The sequence below is a fragment of the Taudactylus pleione genome, unplaced genomic scaffold (assembly GCF_031769625.1).
Source record: "Taudactylus pleione unplaced genomic scaffold, aTauple2 ptg000009l, whole genome shotgun sequence".
NCBI classification, from domain to species: domain Eukaryota; kingdom Metazoa; phylum Chordata; class Amphibia; order Anura; family Myobatrachidae; genus Taudactylus; species Taudactylus pleione.
Window position 1 is genome coordinate 10,396,713 of NW_028284412.1, and position 19,932 is coordinate 10,416,644.

General features: G+C 45.3%; 1 protein-coding gene across 2 annotated transcripts in view; it reads right to left on the reverse strand.

Annotated features, from left to right (window-relative positions):
- The window catches only part of GTF3C3 (general transcription factor IIIC subunit 3), an 89,283-nt gene that overhangs the window by 13,774 nt on the left and 55,577 nt on the right, over window positions 1-19,932 (reverse strand). For both annotated transcript variants that reach the window (XM_088467157.1, XM_088467167.1), the window contains exons 12-14: window positions 12,777-12,979; window positions 4,348-4,449; window positions 994-1,129 (exon numbers count right to left, since the gene is read on the reverse strand). In XM_088467157.1, the coding sequence (XP_088323283.1) occupies window positions 994-1,129; window positions 4,348-4,449; window positions 12,777-12,979 (441 nt within the window). The remainder of the gene's footprint in view (window positions 1-993; window positions 1,130-4,347; window positions 4,450-12,776; window positions 12,980-19,932) is intronic.

The window sequence follows — 19,932 nt, forward strand, 5'->3', positions numbered from 1 at the left end:
AAATAATTTTACACCAGATCAGAGCTGGCGGTCTTCGGGTCTCAGTGTATAGGTTTAATAGGACCCATTCTGAAACTTCATGTTGCCTAGTGGTGAAACAGCACGTTTGTAGTACAGTTAACCTCTCCACACACCATGGTCCATTTCCAGATATCTCTTGGGAACCTAATTTATTAAATGTAAGTGAAACTATTCATAATCCCCATGGACATCATTTCTATTTATTTTTATTGATTTTATGGTCACCCTGCAGGCATAATACATGACATTAGGTCATAATCTGAAAATGTATACATAATCTGACTGCTGGTGAAACAACAACAGAATAAATCTATATAATAAAATCAACTGCTGATAAAAAATATTGAATGTATTAGCAGCTGGTCTGACCCCCTAACCCCACCCACCAGTGTCAGTAATGTTACAGGAGAGAGTGAGGGGATGGTGATAGAGACATTCAGTATCTGTGTGAGAGTGGGAGGGGAGTGAAAGAGAGAGAAAGAGGGGGGAGTGGAGCTGTAGATGGAGAGAAAAGAAATAAAAGCAAGGCAATGTTGGGCACTACAGCTAGTAAATAATTTAATAAAAATATGAATAAATATAAATAGGGAACATGCAATGAATCTGCCACTATGCAAGCCGTGTGCACTGTTTATCTATGTCCACATGCCTATGTCTCAAAGGTGACAGTATGACTTGCAAACAACAACTTTAAAAAAAAAATAATACACTTTTTGATAGACTAAGGAGAATATTCATCATATCATGGAGAGAGAAAAAGTACCAACTAATCAGCTTCTGTCATGTGACAGGGTATGATAGAAAAATGACTGTTCGAAGCTGATTGGTTGGTACTACATCTCTATCCACTTTGTCTCTCCAAGATTTGATAACTCTCCCCCTAAAGGAGCAGATGAGAACATTTAAAAAAAAAAAAAAACAAAACAGCTTGTGTGTGAAATCACAACAGTTAAATGATGCTGCTTACTGTACCTTTTGCATCAGAATTTGCCGTCTCCTGCTCATCATTGTCAGATATTTTATCCCTAGAGACTTTAATAAGATACAAATGTCTTTCCCCAGATTTTGAACTGGAAATCAAACAGACCTGTGCGCGATTCATTGCAATCTAAAAAATATAAGGATGAAACATCACCACAAAATTACTGGTCATAACTAACATTTACAAACATGGACAACACTGATGATTGACTATTTAGTTGATATTATCAGACCTTTAAGACCCCAAACACAATCCTACCAAATTTGAGCCACAAATGCAGTAGCTTTTTGGCCTTTAACTTCTGCCAAGAGGTCCCATGCACAAAGTGGAAGAGTCTATTTTGTGAGCTGTACCAGTTTCGAGCCTTTACATTTGATAGGGATCATTGACATCTCAGTGTCACTTTATTAACAATATTCATGAGCCTGACATTTGTTATTCCATATGCACCACTATTAGCTGAGTCCACAAAATAGATGCCTACACTAGATGTAGACGTTCCAATTGTTTAGGCAAGAAACCATAACTCCCCTTTATGTGTCACCTGGATTCCAAATACTATAATGCCGAACGTGTTTTATACACGGTGCTTTGTCTGTGGCTTGTGCAAGCTATTCAACCTTTCTAGCTAGAAAAATGCTGTAACCCCAGTCAGGCACACCTGTGCAGAGAGGCTGGGTACACACTTGGCAATATATAGTTCATTCTATTGACCAGCGATATATCGTCAGTGCATCGGCGGGTGTGTGCACCCGATATGTCTGTGAATGACATTGTTCATAAACATATCAGGTCGGCCTTGCAGCACAGCCGTTGATTATATATCTGAAAGATATATCCGTGCATTTGGCTGTGTGTATGGGCGACCCGCTGGCTGCAGGAACCCGCCTACACGGACATCTCAACTGGGCAGGCAAATTTAAATCCCCGTCCAGTTGTGACGTCAGTCCAGACACAGAGCGACCGATTGGCAAGTGTGTATAGCTTACCAATCGCCTGCTAGGACGGCAGATCAGTTTGCTGGCAGATATGTCGTTCTAGTGTCTACCTAGCATAAGTAGTAAGTGATAACTTCAACTATGGCAGTTCAAGGGCAGTATAGGATTTGAACCCGAAAGTGATATTTTAAAATTAATAAAGTGAATGATCTTTTCTTTAGTAAATCTAAAAGGAACTCAGAGGACTCTGCTAAGCTGCAACCAATGAATTTGTCTACTAGAGAAAATTCAAGAGGCACGCTGCTTGGAAGAATACAACAGCACATTAAAAACATCTGTTCGCAATCAACATCATGTCATCACATTATATTTTATGTTAGCTTGTAAATTCTAATACCTCACACACTGCAATAGCGACAAGCTACCATGATAAGACCATGACTAATGCTGGGTATACAGTTAACTATGTGTACCCAGATGATGTCTCTTGCGGCAGATCCCAGCATCGTAGAGTTTGTACACACTTGCCGATGCCGGGAGCAATGGCACAATAGCGGGGCTCATGCTGCATTTGGCAGCATGGCTCCCGCTGATGATACCGCCTGTCGGACCTGCATGCAAGTCCGACCGCCGATGTCGCTGACGACGCGCGGGAGCGTGCATAGTCAGCGACATAGCGGGTACATACTTGTTCGGACAACATATCATCTGCCCTTAACCGATCGGATCACTTTTGTACACACCCCTAAATTTGATGCCCATGTTCACTGATCTCTCTGGGGGCCCACCTCCTCATTACCACTCCCAACCCCACCACCTTCGACTCTACACCCACAAACCCTCCCCTGCATGTGTGCTATGTGAAGCATGAAAATGTCAACTGAAAGATATGACTTTAAATAAAGTAAAAATACGCTATGGCTTACCACACTGTCTCCGTCACTAACGACACAGGCGGTAGTTCTGGTCTGCCGTCTCTTCCAAGGTCTTCTTGTTGACAGTGCTGTGGATGTCTCAGGGGTAGGAGGGATGGTGTCTGCAGCCAGCCATCCTCAGTCCTCAGCCCCTCATCACCAACCTCAGCCCCATCATCATCTTTGTCAGCCCTCAACTTCTCATCACCATTCTCTGCCCCCATCCTCAGCCAGCCCCCCATCACCATCCTCAGCCTCCAGCTCCCAGCCCTGTCCATAGCCTGCCGAGTCAGCAGGCACACATGCTTCTTCATTGACAGTTGCGTCTGTACCAGATGATGTACGGTGCCAGCGACGTGACGCCACCGCGTTGCCAACTGCAAGGTCGCGACCGTCCCAGGTTGCGCTCCAACCTGACCAGGTTGCGTCTGAGCTCCCAGCGATGCCCGGCCCTCGGCCAGGCTATAAGTGAGATGCACAGCAGCGCTCGGTATGGGTCCTGGTGGCAGCTGCACTGCACCCACTGGAGCAGTGAGCCCGCTGCCCGTGGACCTCGGGGCACCTCTAGACCCGGTACAAGTGTACCCTTATGCCCCCCCCGTGTCGCCGGGCCTGTAGACATACACAACCCCCATCACCTAGTATAAAAATATTTAAATGGCCTTTCATAGAGCAGTCTTTACTTAGAATTTTTTTTTATCTGGGGCAGTATACAAAAAAAATTTTCCTTTAAAAATGTTCTCTCTCCTTTAAGATTTGTTCTCTTTTGAAGTTAGCACTAAACTTCCAATACTTGCGGCTGGTTTTTTAATAGCCGATTTTTGATTGAATTTGCAAAAGCGCCGGGAGCTTGGTGGTTCATTCTACCTTTGTGGTGTCGATTAGTCTTTACGCAGACACAACTTTACATTAAGGCCTCACGTTTTTTTCCAGGGAGCCAGTCCTGCACATGTGGGGCAGATGTATCAAGCACTGAAAAGAGTGGGCAAGTGGAGAAGAACACCAGGCTCTGAAATAAACTGCAACTCATCAAACAGAGTGTTAATTCCATTTTTCCCATCTAGATTGTATGCACTTGTTAGCATGGGCATCCCCCCCTTGCATAGGAGTTGGGAATTCCAGAGCCGTAACTAGACTTTTTGGTGCCCTGTGCCAGATCGATCATTGGCGCCACCCTATTTTTCAAATAGGGACATAACGCACTCGAAAAAGGGGCATGGCCTCATGGGGAAGGGCCAGGGAAGAGATAGGGAGGCCAGGAGATGCTGGGAATGAAATAAGAGGAAGCTACAAGTGAGAATGATAATAAACACAAAATTGACAGGCCCAAACAGCGCCCCCTGTCCTGTGGTGCCCTGTGCCATAGCACAGGTCGCACTACCCTAGTTACGGCCCTGGGGAATTGTATGTCAGTGTTCCAATTTCCTCTGGTCTACAAGACAGATGTGTGTGTGTTTGAAAGTATATAATGTACAGTAACCCACGTACTTACTTTCAGGAGCATGGCAAGCATAGTGAGTAAAGTATCCACATAATCGTACATCTTTCCCTGAGAGAAAAGTAGGGTTGACCGATGGAGTAGCAGTTTAAGTTCCTAGAAGTAAAAATAACATTTCGCTTTTTAAATGTACTAATGCTGTGCACACAATTGTGGTATCAAGTGTAATGGGGCCCATACATCTGCCATGTATTAGCCGTTCTGCCAACAACAGAGTTGGGGAAATTCATCACGTTAAAAATCCTCGATTCACCGATCCCAACCAAAAAAAAAAAAGAACAGGATCAGGGATTTTTAACATGCTGTTTTCTCCAATCCGCCGGTGGATCGCCGATCATCTATGCCCGCCGATCGGAGTGTAGATCAGCAGACCAGGGAATCGCGGGCATTGATGCATGGCCCGCATTACCGATTTATTTTCATAAAGGCTACATTGTACAATAACTGTCACCTCGACATCAGCATTGTGAACTGCAAAAAGACTACACAAAATGCCTTATAGCAGTGGTTCCCAAACTGTGCGCCGTGGCACCCTGGGGTGCCTCAGGACACTTGCAGGGGTGCCTCCGGTTGGTGCCCTAGCACCAGATTAAATTATTTATAGTCAATGTAATGTAAATATGAGGACAAACAGACATTGACAAACTTTTTTGGCTTAGGGGTGCCATGAAAACAATGATGATACTCTAGGGCGCCGTGTTTCAAAAAAAGTTTGGGAAACCTGCCTTATAGTAAACTGAAAAAAGTTATTTAATTATGTGGAGACCAAGAGGGAACTGTTCTATTTTACCTTCCCGTTACCGTCCCAGGACCTCTGGTTTATCAGAACATAATTTAATTACTGTCCTGTTTTACTGACATAATACAAATACTGTAATTGGGGCAACGGCAGAATCTTTTGTAACCTCATTCACAACAAGTTCAAGTGCATTCACCTCATTCACAACAAGTCTTATTCAAACTTTTCTATTTTTTTGTTTGCATCTGCCCTCCGGAGAGTGAGTGATCAATGATGATGAGCAAACATGGACATTTAAAAAGAAAAAAATTAAAATGCTTTCTGTCCTTTTGTATTCACCGCAAACTACCCCTGAGCTATATAAAAGCTGCATTACTGTACCTTTGTGGCTGTACGTTAGACAGAGGATTTGAGTCTGCCATAAGTGATTAAGCTCAGCTGTGTCTGCATGAGACTGACCAAATGGCATGCGTTACAGTGCTAACAAAAAGTGTTGGCTCTGCATTGAAGGCTCTGGCACCAATACAGAACACATCTTCCTCATTGTGATCTATCTGCCCCAGTAATAGAGCCAGTGCCGTAACTAGAGCATTGGCTTCCCCCCTTATTTTCCAAAGAGGGACATAAGACGCACCCCAAAAAAGGGGAATGGCCTCATGGGGAAAGTCCACTGCCAAATAGAGTGTGAATCCAATGGCTGCAGTGATGATACACAATAATTATACAGCACAAATACACCAGCTCTAGATGTAGGATAGCACTGGTGATGCTGCATCTGCATCAGGATTTGTCCATCAGAACAGCCATGCACAAGCCTGGAGCCGGTAGTGTAGATCACAGACTGAAGGTATAGAAAGGACTAAAGGTATAGAAAGAGTGCTACTTGTAGTGTATATGCAGCAAATATCAGCGGTGGGGAGATGTGTACAGATGGGCCCAGCTAGTTTGTTGCTCATAGCGTGCCATTCAGGCCTCTGTGTCGCGCCATGGAACATTACGTGATGGATGGACTTTGGTGTACCGTGGTATTCTTCAATGAAAGATACGCTATGGCATGTAATACAGCGCTTAACCGCTGGGTGGCGAGTGCTCCACTGATGTAATTTATACTGAATTTGTACTGTTAGATTGGATGGATATCACATTCACGCACTGTATTTGCATGTTCGCACAACCAATCTTTTTAATATCACATAAGCTCTTAGAACGGGATGCAAAACTGTACAGTAGTGTAGTTGCCGTGTTGTTATGACGGTATAACCAATACTGTAGGATTAATAAGATGCATGCACAGCTTTCAATGAGATGGGATAAATTATTCTCTAATGGTGGGGTACTGTGTATATATGTACTAGTATAATATTTAGAAAGGAAGACATTTTTTATTATTGAAAACAGCAGCAGGTGGGTGGAGTGCACAAGGATGAGCCCGCTATGTGCGGTTCTTGATATAGCTGGTGTGTGGGCTAGAGGTTAGGTGATCGCTTTGCAACAGTGCTCGTCCCGGGTTCGAGCCCTGGAATAAGAATCATTTCTTTTGGCACTGTCCCAGACGTACACACTATAGTGAGGCGGTTTAAAAGTGAACCATTGCACACTGATTGTGCGTTTTAAAAGGCACACTTGCGGTACATCGGTGCTGTGGTGGCTGTCAGATCTGGGGGTTGCAATGGGATCTCTGGCGCATGCCCAGTGGAGCCGCTCCATACGCCAGTCGCGCTATGCCATGGCATATAGAGGATCATAGTACTGCGCATGCCCAGTGTGTCGGGGGTCACACACAGTGCATCCCAGACTTACAGTAAACACTATAGTGATTGAATGACTTTAGGAACTACTGTAGTAGTAGGCTGTTTGGAAGAGGGATCTTTGTATTACAAACTGACTGTGCGGTTGAAGTTGCACACTTACGGCACTGTCGGCGCTGTCCCAGACTTAGACACTATAGTGATTTCATGACTTCAGAAACTAGTAGTGGGCTGTTTAAAAGTGAGGTCTCTGTATTACAAACTGATTGTGCGATTTACTGCAGTTTTTAGCATCTATGGCTCAGCCAGTTAAGTAACATCTCCTACTGTATTCCTGCTGCATCTACACCAGGTACTTGCCTGGGGAGCGAGTAGCTTTTGCTACCTACAGTATGCAAAGTTGTGTCTGCAGCGATATCAGAATAGGCAACAATAGACAACAGTACTTGTCGGTTAAATTATATATGTGTAAATCCTTTGTTTAAAAAGGAGGCAACTGTGGTAAAGGAACAGTGATGGACAGTGGATAAGTAAAAGCAGGGTAGGTAGAAAATCAGACCACTGTTCAACAATTAAACAATGTTGCAATATCCTGTGCTAACATTGTATTTTATTTTGTTGAACTATCCAACCTCTTAACCTGCTGAAACTATATGCACTTTACCTATACTAAAAGAACAAAGATCTATACTTAAAAATATCTTATTTGTGTCTAATTATCATATTATTAAATCTTACTCAGGAGACAAAATAAACATATTCCTGGATGATTCTGATTATATATCCAATTATATTACTATGTGACACACACACAATAATATCAGTAACCATCTGTCTCTCACTAATTCTTGAATGAGCAGTTCCTGACTTGGAGCAGCACTTATGGTGCATACACACGATCAGATTTTTTCTTCAGATATGGACGATAACGATTTAAAAATCGTTCAGTCGTTCATATCTGATGGAAAATCGTTCATATCTGACATGCCTGAACGATGGACGATCAACGATGCGCGTTCCCGTTTGTCAGATAACGATATCTGACATCTGATGGGTTTGCAGTCAGACTTGGACGATTCCATTCATTTTAATGCAGTCAAAAATCGTTCAATCGTTCAAAACTTTGGACAAATCGTCCAAATCGTTTAATCGTTCATCTGACAAATCTGACAAGTCTGACAAATCTGACCGTGTGTATGCTCCATTAGGATTAAAGTATACGATTATAGTTCTTATTATAAAAGCTGTTTTGCAACCATAGTGTGTGGTCATACAATAGTGATTCTGACATCTGGTTCTAAATCAGTAATCATAGATAATCCTGAATGTGTGTATCCAATCCAGGTAAATGACAATGGTTGTTTCAACATAACATAATATACACCAGCTTATTCGTGTTACCAACATAATAACAGCCTAAGTGGAAAGTATCATAAAGTTCCCTCCGTCCAGTATATGATGACGGAGGGAACTTTATGATACACTTTTAATTCTAACCTCCTACTTACAGTATGTAGGACTTAACACATAGGCGATTTTTTATTATAAGGGCACAGTCGTGCCCTTATATTAAGGCTGAATCTAAAAAAACTGATTTCTCCATAGATAATTCCGGAGGGGGGGCAGGGTGTGCAAGGGGCTACACCTCAAAAGCTATTAGAGGTACGGATCTGAAATTTGGTATGGCCGGGTAGAACCGTCACTGGGTGCTGCATGCCAAATTTCAAGGCAAAAACATAAAAAATGAGGATTTGGGAGTAATCTAATGTTCCAACTGTCACTTTTTTCTGACACTCAATTAGGAACACTTTTCTGCTGTAGTCTATGGGGTTTTTTTTGGGAAGGCAAAACTCAGGGTAGGGGGCGAATTTAGACTTGGGGTTTGTTTTATTAGGTAGCTATTGTGCCAGGGTACGTGCTTTTGGGGTTCAGGTAAATTAGAAAGTTGCAGTTTTTAAACTATTACCTCAAGAATGCACCATTGTAGCGATATGACTTTTCAACGTGCTGCGCAGCCGCAGTAGGAGCCTCCAGCAGGTGTAATAACTGTGGCTTCACTTGGGTGCACAAAGATGGCCATCGTTTGCGGGCTTTAGCGGTGGTGGGCTCGGGGGAAAGAAGCTGGCGTCAGCTGCAGCGGGAGCCAGCGGAAAGACGTGGTGGGGTAGCTGCGGCCAGAACCCGAAGACAGTAGCGGGCTTTAGCGGCGGTGGTGCGGGTGGCAGTGGGGCAGGCGCTAGGACCCAGGGAAGGCCGCAGCACACAGAATGCAGGCTCGGATCTGGTAGATCCAGGATACCTGCTTCTGTTTTTAATAAAAAAAAATAAAAAAATGGAGTGGCACCCACAGAAAACAACCAGCCCCGGGCTTTGGAGCCCCAGTACTGGTTGTGCTAAATAAAAGGGGACAAACTACGTAGGGGTCCCCCATATTAAGCACAACCAGCACCAGGCTTTTCAGAACCTGTCCTGGTAGCCAAAATACGGGGTACAAATGACGTAGGGGTCCCCCTTATTTAGTACAACCAGCACAGGGCTCTGAGCCGGTCCTGGTTCTGGAAATACAGAGGTAAAAAATGCATAGGGTCCCCCTGTATTTACCAGAACCGGACTCCTCCTAGCAGGGGGGGGGGGGGGTGATGCCACAGCCAGGGGAGTCCTTTCACCGGGCCCCCCAGCTGCAGCTTCACCCCTGACTGCTAGTCAGCCCACGCCGGGGATCCCTGGGGAGTTGGGGATCCCCCCAAATAAAAGGGTTCCCCTCCCCAGGGCACCCCAGGCCCAGGCTGATAGCCCGGGGCTATCCCCAGCACCCCAGGGCGGTGGGTGCCAGGTTGATTATGTAAAGTGTGGTGCATATGAATATAAAAAATTGGCTTTTGCAGTGGAACTACAGTTCCCAGCAAGCCTCCCCCCTGCATGCTGGTACTTGGAGAACCACAAGCATCAGCATGCGGGGCATTAGGGGCTTGCTGGTACTTTTAGTTCCACAGCAAAAGCAATATTAAAAAAAAAACACACAACACACACCGCAGAAAAGTACAATTTTATTAAAACATACATGAATACACACATGCACACACTATCTTGCATACTCACCTATGTATCCATGAAGCCATTCTGTCGTCTTCTCCAGTAGATAATCCAATGGGGAGTATCTGTAATAAAAATTCAATACTCACCTCCTCCTATGTGTGAATCAGGTCCTCTTCACACAATCCAGGGTCTTGGCAAAAAAAAAAAAAAAAAGAAGATACCCAGACCCTCACACATTAGTAGTGTTTTCTAAGAACACTACTACCCGAATGACAGCTCCGCCCGGGATTTCAGTACAGAAATCCCGGTGCAGAGCGCTCATTGGTTGAGAGAGGCGAGCCTACCGCCTCTCAGCCAATGAGCTGTTCTCACCATTGACTTCAATGGTGAGAACCAAGCGTGCCCTTGTCAAAAATGGCCATTTTTGAAGTTCAAAGATGACCGCCATGCGCCAATCACGGCTCGAGACGTCATCGCCCCGTCCCCTTGGCTGGCTTACATACAGCCAGTGTGAGGCCCCGTCCATTTAGTCGTCGGCCGGGGAGATGGAGAGACCCGCTGAAGCATGAAGACGCCGCGGAAGTCCTGGATGAGTGGCAGCCGTGCAAAAGAGCTTAATGGCCGACGCGCTCCAGGTGAAGACGCTGTAGAAGTCCTGGGGGAGCAGCAGCCATGTAAAAGAGCTTAAAAGGCTGCTGCTCCAAAGGTGAAGGTGCGGCATAATAAAATACTTTAAAAAACGGTGTCTGCTTGTTTTCTTTTATTAGTTCTTTTGCAGGGGTACTATAGGTGCCAGCAGGCCCTTAGTGCCCCGCCTGCTGGTACTTGTGGTTCTCAAAGTACCGGTATGCGGGGATGCCTGCTGGGACCTGTAGTACTACTGCAAAAGACTTTTTTTTCATATGCACCACACTTTACATAATGAAACTAGCACCCACCGCCCAGGGGTGCTGGGATAGCCCCAGGTTATCAGCCTGTGCCTGGGGTACCCATCTGCACTGCTCTCTTCCAATGTCCATGCCGCTCTCTTGCACCATCCACATCGTTGTCCCCCCAAACCGTGCTACTCTATTTCCCCCCATCCGCACCACTGTTTTCCACCCCATCTGCATTACTTTGGCTACCCCCCCTCCCTCTGTACTGCTTAATTTTCCCTCCTATACACGCTGTTGTGTCTCACCTATCCACGCTGCTGTCTCCTCCCCCCATCCACACCACTTTTATCCCATCTGCACAGCTCTATTTTCTGCTTTGACCTCAGTTGTGTGTATTCCAATGAGCACACAATTCTGTGAATTAGCAGCTCCACCATTTTGTGAGTGACAGCAATCTCCTTCTGTGAGAGGGCTGAATCTGCAGTTAACCACAGGGTGTGATGGCATACCATACCTGTATTGCGCAAGTAACTCTTCCATTAAGGTGTCAGCCTTAATGATCATAATTTCATTTGCTTTTTGAAGTTTGAATGGCAGAAAATCAATAGGTTTTGTGAATTTTCAGATCATGTCTAAGCAGCCTTAATGGGACATGTGAAACCGTAAGGTTTTTTGTCTATGGAATTATTCTTTAACCTCCACTTTAAATCACACACTAGCGTGATGCCATGGGGCGGTTCTGCTGGGTTGGCTTGGGGGGTCTTGTGCCCTGTGTATTTGTTCCATAGGAGTGTTAGGGTCCTGCCTGAAAGAGGTCATCTGGATATGGTGGGCAGGCCCATAATTATAGCCATCATTATGCTAAGAACCTCTTGGATGCAATTTAGCAGTATTATTATTAAGTTCAGCATGGTTAGAGTGTACATCTGCATTTGTTTCGTTTTCTGCTTGCAGCACTACAAGTCTCAGCAGGTAGCACCTCACATTGTGCTTAGGGTGTGCAATCTAGGGCCCCTCTCCCTATGTAAGAGGTTGGACAGTTCAACAAAATAAAAAACAAACAATGTTAGCACAGGATATTGCAACATTGTTTAATTGTTGAACAGTTGCCAGAAATAGTTGCCAAATATAATATGAAATATCCAGACAGAATTAAATAGGAAAATTTGGACTCTACATATATATTGGCATACTAAACCATTAAATCCCTTATTTAAAGAACACACAATCTTCAACACAAATTTTATTAAAAAATAAAAATAAATATTTCACCATTCTTTTTGAATAAATTCATTTTATATGTAATTAATAAAAGTTACATTTTAATTATATACAACATTTATATGATTTGTGCACATTTACATTATACTTTTTTGCTCATTTTTAGATGTTTGCTTATAGTGGGTAGCACTTCTCCCATAAGGATGATATATATGTGAATTAATATTGGAGATTATATCATATATGAAACTGGTGCGGTTGTATCTCTAAACTTCTACATAGGTAGAAAATCACTCTATTGTAAACATCATCGTGCATAATGCACTAAAGACAATAGAAGTAGTATGTATAAAATTTGTATCATACATAGGCGCATTTTACACCACAATATTTCTGCATTACTGCTCTGTGCCATCAGGGAATCTTCCATTTCAATAGCTCAGCTGATTTCCCGCAGCTTCACACAAGGTCATTCCTGCCACATGCAGCTGTGACCTCATTTACACAATCGCACCAGTGGACGGGTCACTGCATCCCAAAAATCATCACCTCATCTCCTGGTTTTGTAAACATTCCACTGATCTACACAAGCAGAAACTGTCTAATAAAATAAGAGCACTTTGTAATCCTGCTATGCAAAAGGGAATGAGGAAAGTGCAGCATCTCCCGCTTGATACTTATGACCAGTATTCAATTAGAGGCGAAAATCCTCTACAGATGTTGGGATGGGTCCAGCAAATTATATAATAGATATATGTACAGGTACTGTTTTTGTTTTATAACCTCATCATTTGGTCTACATACTTGTTGGGCAGCGTTCGCATCCTGTGCCAGTGTGTCTGGATCATACATAGGTTCCAATGCCTCCAATGCTTTTTCTGGATGCCCAAGTTGCTGCTGAAGTGTAGAGAGAGAGATCCTAGCGTCCAAGTGCAGGGGAGCCATATCCACTACCTTACAGTAACTCTCTGCAGCACTCTCCATGTGTCCCAAAGCTTTTAAACAGTCTGTAAGATGAGATAAATAGCCTGTAAGGATGCATTCAGGTCTTGAAAACATTATTGGGCCGTTTAGTTTAATTGTATACTATTCAAACAATACAAAAATAGGTACAATCTAATTTTTAACACCCCGCCCCCTCCCCCCACAGGAAAATAATAATAATATTGTAATGTAAAAATCAGTTGTACAAGGGTTGTATTTCATGCACCTCTTTGGGCCCTATACTTTCAGGGATTTTAGAAACCTTGTATTGTTTAGCAACTTGGACAAAAAAGATTCCTCAGGTCACAAACAAGAAGGTCAAAACAGCCCATGTTTAATTATAAATCTCTCGTGCCATGCATGCAAAAATTCTCTACCAGTTTAACAGTGCAGGAGATCTCACTAATGTCTTTTCAGAAAGGGTTGAAGAAAGAGTTAACAAAGGTTTTACCATAACTCTCATTTTTTCTTTCTAAGTCCAAAGGGATACCATGGGGTGTAGGTGGTGGACAAGGACTAAACAGTTAAGCTTTCAACTGCCAGGATGCAACGCTCCCTCCCCTCTGAATCCCCGCCTCTGAGCCAAATCAGTTTGTTAACTAGCCCAAGGCAGGAGGAGGAGAGGATAGAAGGAAGACTGGTATACAGAAGAATCACACTCTCACATCAAAGAGATTGAAAACCGGTGACCCGAAAAACCAACCCAGAAAAGCCAGAGGGGTCAGGGCGGGTGCCCTGTGGACCCTATGGACTTCGAAGAAAGAGAGTTAACAGATAAGTTTTACCATAACTCACATTTTCTTCTTCAGGGTCCATAGGGATACCATGGGGATGTCCCATAGCAGTATTCAAAGGTGGGGACGCTCCCGAGCTGAAAGGAATATTCTGCGTCTAATTGAAGCATCGTGAGAGGCAAAGGTATCGAAGGCATAAAACCTAAGAAATGTGTGGACAGAAGACCACGTGGCCGCATTGCAAGCTGTTCAGCTGAGGCGCTACGGTGAGCTGCCCACGAGGGTCCCACAGAGCGAGTGGAATGAGAAGAGACGGTAGCCGGCACAGGAAGGCTCGTCTGTGTGTAAGCCTGTGAGATAGGAAAGCACCCCTAAATTGACACCCTATGGGCGGATGCAAGAGCAAGAAGAAAGAGCCACTTGAGTTCCACAGACTCCAGGGATTCAAACAGAGGGCCCTTAAGGGCCTGGAGAACCACTGACAAATCCCACGGTGCCACGGACAAAGGGAGCTTGAATACGGAGGACACCCTGAAGAAAAGGTGTGAACATCCGGCATTGGAGCAATTCTGCCCAGGAATCAGATGAACAGAGCTGAGACATGCACTTTCAGCAAGGCCAGGCGGAGTCCAAGGTCCAATCCTGCTTGAAGGAAGGCCAGGACTCTAGAGACCCTAAAAACTCGGTGATAGTTCCGGGCATAGGTCGGCTTACGCACCCTGAGCATTGTCTGGGCCACCGAGCTAGAAAATCCTTTGGACTTTAAGAGCCAAACACAGATGGGCCAGGGCCGGATGTAGACATGGACCCTGAGACAATAGGTCCGGACGCTGAGAAAGTAGGAGAGGAGAGTCTATGGAGAGGCTGTGAAGATCGGCGTACTGTCGTCTAGGCCAGGCCGGAGTCACCAGCAGGACAGTGCCTCTTTCTTGCTTGAACTTCTGAAGGACTCGAGTAAGAAGGTAGACTGGAGGGAATAGGTACGCCAGATGGAAGGTCCACTTCACTGAAAGGCGTCTACAAAGGCTGCTTCGGCGTCCCTTGTTCTGGACCCGTACACTGGGAGCTTGCGATTGTGTCGGGAGGCCATGAGGTCCACCTCTGGCAGGCCCCACTTGTCCACTAGGAGTTGAAAGACCTCTGGGTGGAGAGACCATTCCGCAGCATGCACGTCGTGATGGCTGAGGAAGTCCACTTCCCAGTTGAGAACTCCCGAAATGAACACCGCGGAGATGGCCATGGGGGTGACCTTCGGCCCATGCATGAATGCGTAACACTTCTGCCATTGCTGACCGACTTTGAGTGCCTCCTTGGTGATTGATATAGGCCACTTCTGTGGCGTTGTCAGACTGCCCTTGTACAGGCTTGCCCTGAAGAATGTCCTGAGCCAGAGTGAGGGCTCTGTAGATGGCTCGGAGTTCCAATACATTTATTGGCAGAGTCGACTCGACCAATGTCCAACGGCCCTGGAAGGAGTGTTGACCGGTCACTGCGCCCCAGCCCTGGAGGCTTGCATCCATTGTAAGGAGTACCCACTCCGGGATCCAAAAAGGGCGACCCTTGGTTAGGTTGGATGTCTGTACGCACCAGGAGAGGGACAGACGAACCTCTGGAGAGAGAATCATTGTCTGGGATCCAATGGGGCAACTCGTTCCATCTGGAGAGGATTAGGTGTTGCAGAGACCTGGAATGGAACTAAGAGTACTCCACCATGTTGTAGGTGGATACCATGGATCCCAGAATCTGCATTGCTGAGTGCACTGAGGCTCGGCGACTGCGGAGTAAACTGCGCACTTGTTGTTGTGTGGAGATCTTGTCCGTTGTCAGGAAGATTCTCTGAGCTTGAGAATCCAAAAGAGCCCCCAGATGGACCATCCTTTGTGAAGGGTTCAGGGAGGACTTTTTCGAGTTGATTAACTAGCCGTGTCTTGTAGGAAGGCAATGGTTATCTGAAGATGGCATTGAAGAACCTCTGGGGAGCATGCTAAGAGCCAGAGGTCATCCAGGTATGGTAGCAGCCTGACTCCCTGACAACGCAGATAGGCTGCCATTACGCCATCATTTTGGTAAAGACCCGTGGAGCTGTAGTAAGTCCAAAGGGCAGAGTCTGAAATTGGAAATGTTGCTGTAGTACAGCAAACCGTAGATATCACTGATGAGAGGGCATTATAGGTACATGTAGGTAAGCGTCCTGAATATCCAGAGATACCATAAAGTCCCCCGGCTCCATAGCTAGTACAATAGAGCGCAGGGTTTCTATCTGAAATCTGGGCACCGTGATGAATTTATTCAGGGATTTGAGGTTGTGGATAGGCTAAGACAAGACCCATTTGGTTTCTAACAGTTCCCTTGCTGCGGTAGCGGAACTGGAACAATTACCCCCGCTTGTGGCAAAGACTGAATGGCTTTCTGGATAAGCCGGACACTGCTCGGGTCTGATGGAGGGCCTGTGTAGAAAAACTGGTGGGGTAGCCTTCTTAGGAATGAGAGGGCGCACCAGTGAGAGACCACTTCTTGCACCCAAGCATCTGTGGTGGTTTGACGCCAGAACTGGACAAATTGTCGGCCTCCTACTCTGGGGTCCCCAAGGGGTGGCCTCAGATTTGAAAGCAGGACGTCGGGTGGCCCAGGTCTGTCCTGGGCTTGGCGGCCCTTGTGGAAGCAGATTGCTGAGGAAAAGATCGGCCCTTAGGCTTTCCCTGGGGATGAAAGGACCTGAAGGACGTTGTCTGTGGCTTGGCAGTAGTTTTTGAGAGCGGAAAAGCATTTTTTGATGCTGCCAAAGTGGCTACAATCTTGTCTAGATCTGGGTCAAACAGGATCTCACTTGTGTAAGGTAATGATTCTAAGGCCTTCTTAGAGTCTCACTCGCCTTCCATGACCATAGCCAAAGAGTACGGTGGGCAGACACGGACGTAGCCGATGCTCTAGAGGCCAGGAGACTAGCATCCAAGGTTGCTTCTCTGATAGAGGAAGATGCATCTCTTATGTGAGCTATATAAGACATCTGATCCCTAGAGGCTTCTAGGGAGAAAGACTCTTCTTGGGCATCTGCCCAGCTCTCAGTTGCTTTTGCTACCCAGACAATAGCCATGGTTGGGCGAGCAATGGCTCCTAAAAGGGAATACACAGATTTAAGGCCAGTTTCAATCTTTCTATCCGTAGAGTCCTTTAATGAGGAAGACACAGGGATAGGTAATGTGGAGCTTTTAATCAATTGCGTAACATGGGAACCTACTGCTGGCGGAGCCTCCCATTTTGTGCAATGAGCTGCAGGAAAAGGGTAACAATAGGTCAGGCATTTTTGGAGCTGAAACCTCTCACCAGGCATCTGCCAAGCTGCTGCCATGTGTTCGGCTAGCTAATCAGATAGAGGAAACTCTGATGAAGCCACTTTTTGTCTTTTAAATAGTGGGTGCTTTGATTTGGGGACAGGCTCATCGTCTTCTATTTGGAGGATAGATCTGACAGCTCGCACCTAACAAGGTATATTAATTTTAGATTGATGCTCTCCTTCCCCTGAGAGAGATTCAGTATCAGAGAGTTCGTCAGCGTCTTCTGCCTCAGATGATATCTAAGATTCTGAAAGTGGTGTAGACTGAGAAGACAACACAGTACGCTTGGTAGGTTTACTGGATAGGGGCTTCTCACCTTGCAATATATTTTGAAAAGCTGTAGAGGAAGCTGCTAGACTCTGTACTGAAGTAGAGAGAGGAGAGAGAAGGACATCTACCCATAGAGGTACCGGTACTGCCTGTACCTGTTAAGGCACTCCCATAGGGGTAATTATTGCCGGGATTGTCAGGTGGTTCGCAATAGTAGCTAGCACCTGAGTCAGGGATACCCAAGGAGGCTCCTGGGCAAGGACAGAAGACGTACCCGGTGCAATATAACACGTTGTACATAGTCTGTCCTGGAAAACATCCTCCTCTTTCAAGCTTCCTGCACAGGATTTGCATGACAGCAATGTAGATGCAGTCACTTGCTTGCTACTTTTGCCTTTGTTAGACATAGTCGCAGAGTATACACTAATATGCAACAGAATACACCAAATACAAATGGGTATGCAGACGCTATTATGCTACAGTGTATACAAATGGGTATTCACTATAGTGATCCTGCCTATGCTTAAATAAGCTGCCGGAGAGCACAGAACAGAACATGGTACTGTGTAGAGTGCAACCAACAGTATATAACAGCCTTCACATTTATAAGTAAAAGTGAAGTATAGTAGACCCTGAATACACTGGTATGATAGGGTTATAGTGAGAGGAAAGGGAAAGGCAGATTAGAAAAATCATACAGACAGGCAGCGCTAGCAAAAGTCACAGATTATGCAGAAAAACACTAACTGCAAAAGGGCGCTACATTCAACTACTCAGACACAATGCCTGGTAGGCTATAGCGCTACATAACCGGACTCCTGGGAAAGGAATGTAGGGGGACCGGAAACAGCGTTTTCCAGAGAGCTGTGGCTGAGCCTGCAGAAAATGGCCACCTGGAGACCTCTTAGGGGGCGGGGTCCAAGGAAGAGAGCAGCTCAGAGTGTCCAGACTGAGGTGGAATGGCGCCTTGAGCTGGGGATAGGGGTCGCTGTAATAGGGAAAGCTGACCTCCCCTGGCTGATTTTTGACCATCGGGATGCTGGATTCCCGGACCATATTTACCCTGGTGGTCTAGTGGATCACGTGGTCAAGGCCGGTGTTCACTCTCAGCACCTCCGGTCTGTCCCGAGACCGGTGCTAAGACTGCCCAGCCGTGAGCTACTGCAAGCGGTAACCCGCCTTACCTGTCCCCTGCATCCGAGTTGCTATCTGGGGTCCTCCGCTGGGCCAGCTAGCAAAGTCATGGGAGCCCCGCCGAAAGTACCAAGCAATGCTATGGAGTTGCGGCGCCTGGAGGGGTGATGGAGTGGAAGCACAGACGACCTAAGGACAGTCTGATGCTGCACACTCAGTAATAAAGATCAATAAAATTAGAAATCATAAAAATAAAGCTTTGGGCTGTATAAAGCTGCCACTGTTATAAAGGTTATCCGAGCTCTTGCCGGACACCAAGCAAACTGATTTGCCTCGGGCTCAGGGGCGGGGTTTAGGGGGGAGGGACCGTTGCATCCTGGCAGTTGAAAGCTTAACTGTATGGTGTCCGGTCCTTATGCACCACTACACCCCCCATGGTATCCCTGTGGATCCTATGGACCCTGAAGAAAAAATTGTATCAATGAATGACCAAGTTTGATGTTCATATAAAGTCATGTTTGTCTCATGTATTTTGTTGCGGTTTATTTAATTTAAAAAAAAATTAAGTTTATTGAATAAGTAGACCTTATAACCTTATAATTGCCCCCAACACATGCTTGTAGGGACCTGGATAAAAATTGTAGAGACCTTACAATTTCATGTCGACCATCTCCAGAATTAAGTATTTAAACCTGCATCACGTTGTCATGTAACAAATACACGTTGGCGTATAACAAATACATACCCAATTTTACAGGTGCCATACAGTATTTACCACGCAATGCATATAGTAGATGACTGGATTTTTTATTTGTTGGTAAAGATTTTTGAACATAACTGCTTGAAAGTTCAATTCACTTATTAGATGTTACAAGTCTACATTGCATCTGCCCGGTGGATTTCAGAGACTACCCTCTCTTTACATCTCCTTAGAAGAATGGTTGCCGTGTAAAAGTTTTCTTTTCTTATTAAGGTGCACACCCCCCCTCCCCCTCTCCGTAATACATAACCAGCAAATCGGTTTCATTCTCTAGCTGTAAATGGCAGAAGAGGTGTGAGTGGGAGGACCAATCACAAACCGTGTGGAGCAGCCCCTTGGACCTTGATTGGGGGAGTGGCAATTTCATTAAATATTTTACTAGGTAATAGAGCAGCTTTAAATGCATCAAAAACATTATAACATTTACTATGTGAAGACACCTAAATATTTGTTTGCTGGAATGGACAGCCTTTTCGTTATCTATTAAGAGCATGACCAAACCGTGTGTATACACACACACAGATGCTAAGGGGTCAATCCAATTAGCAGTGATGATCTCCAAAGCGCAAGTTATCGCGGCAATAGCTGCACTTGACGGGCTGCAAGCAAAATTCTGCGAGTTATGCTCAGAACAGGCCACGAGAGGTGCGAGATGAAATGCCATTACCGGCGTTTTAAAGCTGTGGCAATGGCAACTCGCACCCAACACAGACAATTGGATTGACCTTTAAAGTCAGAATATG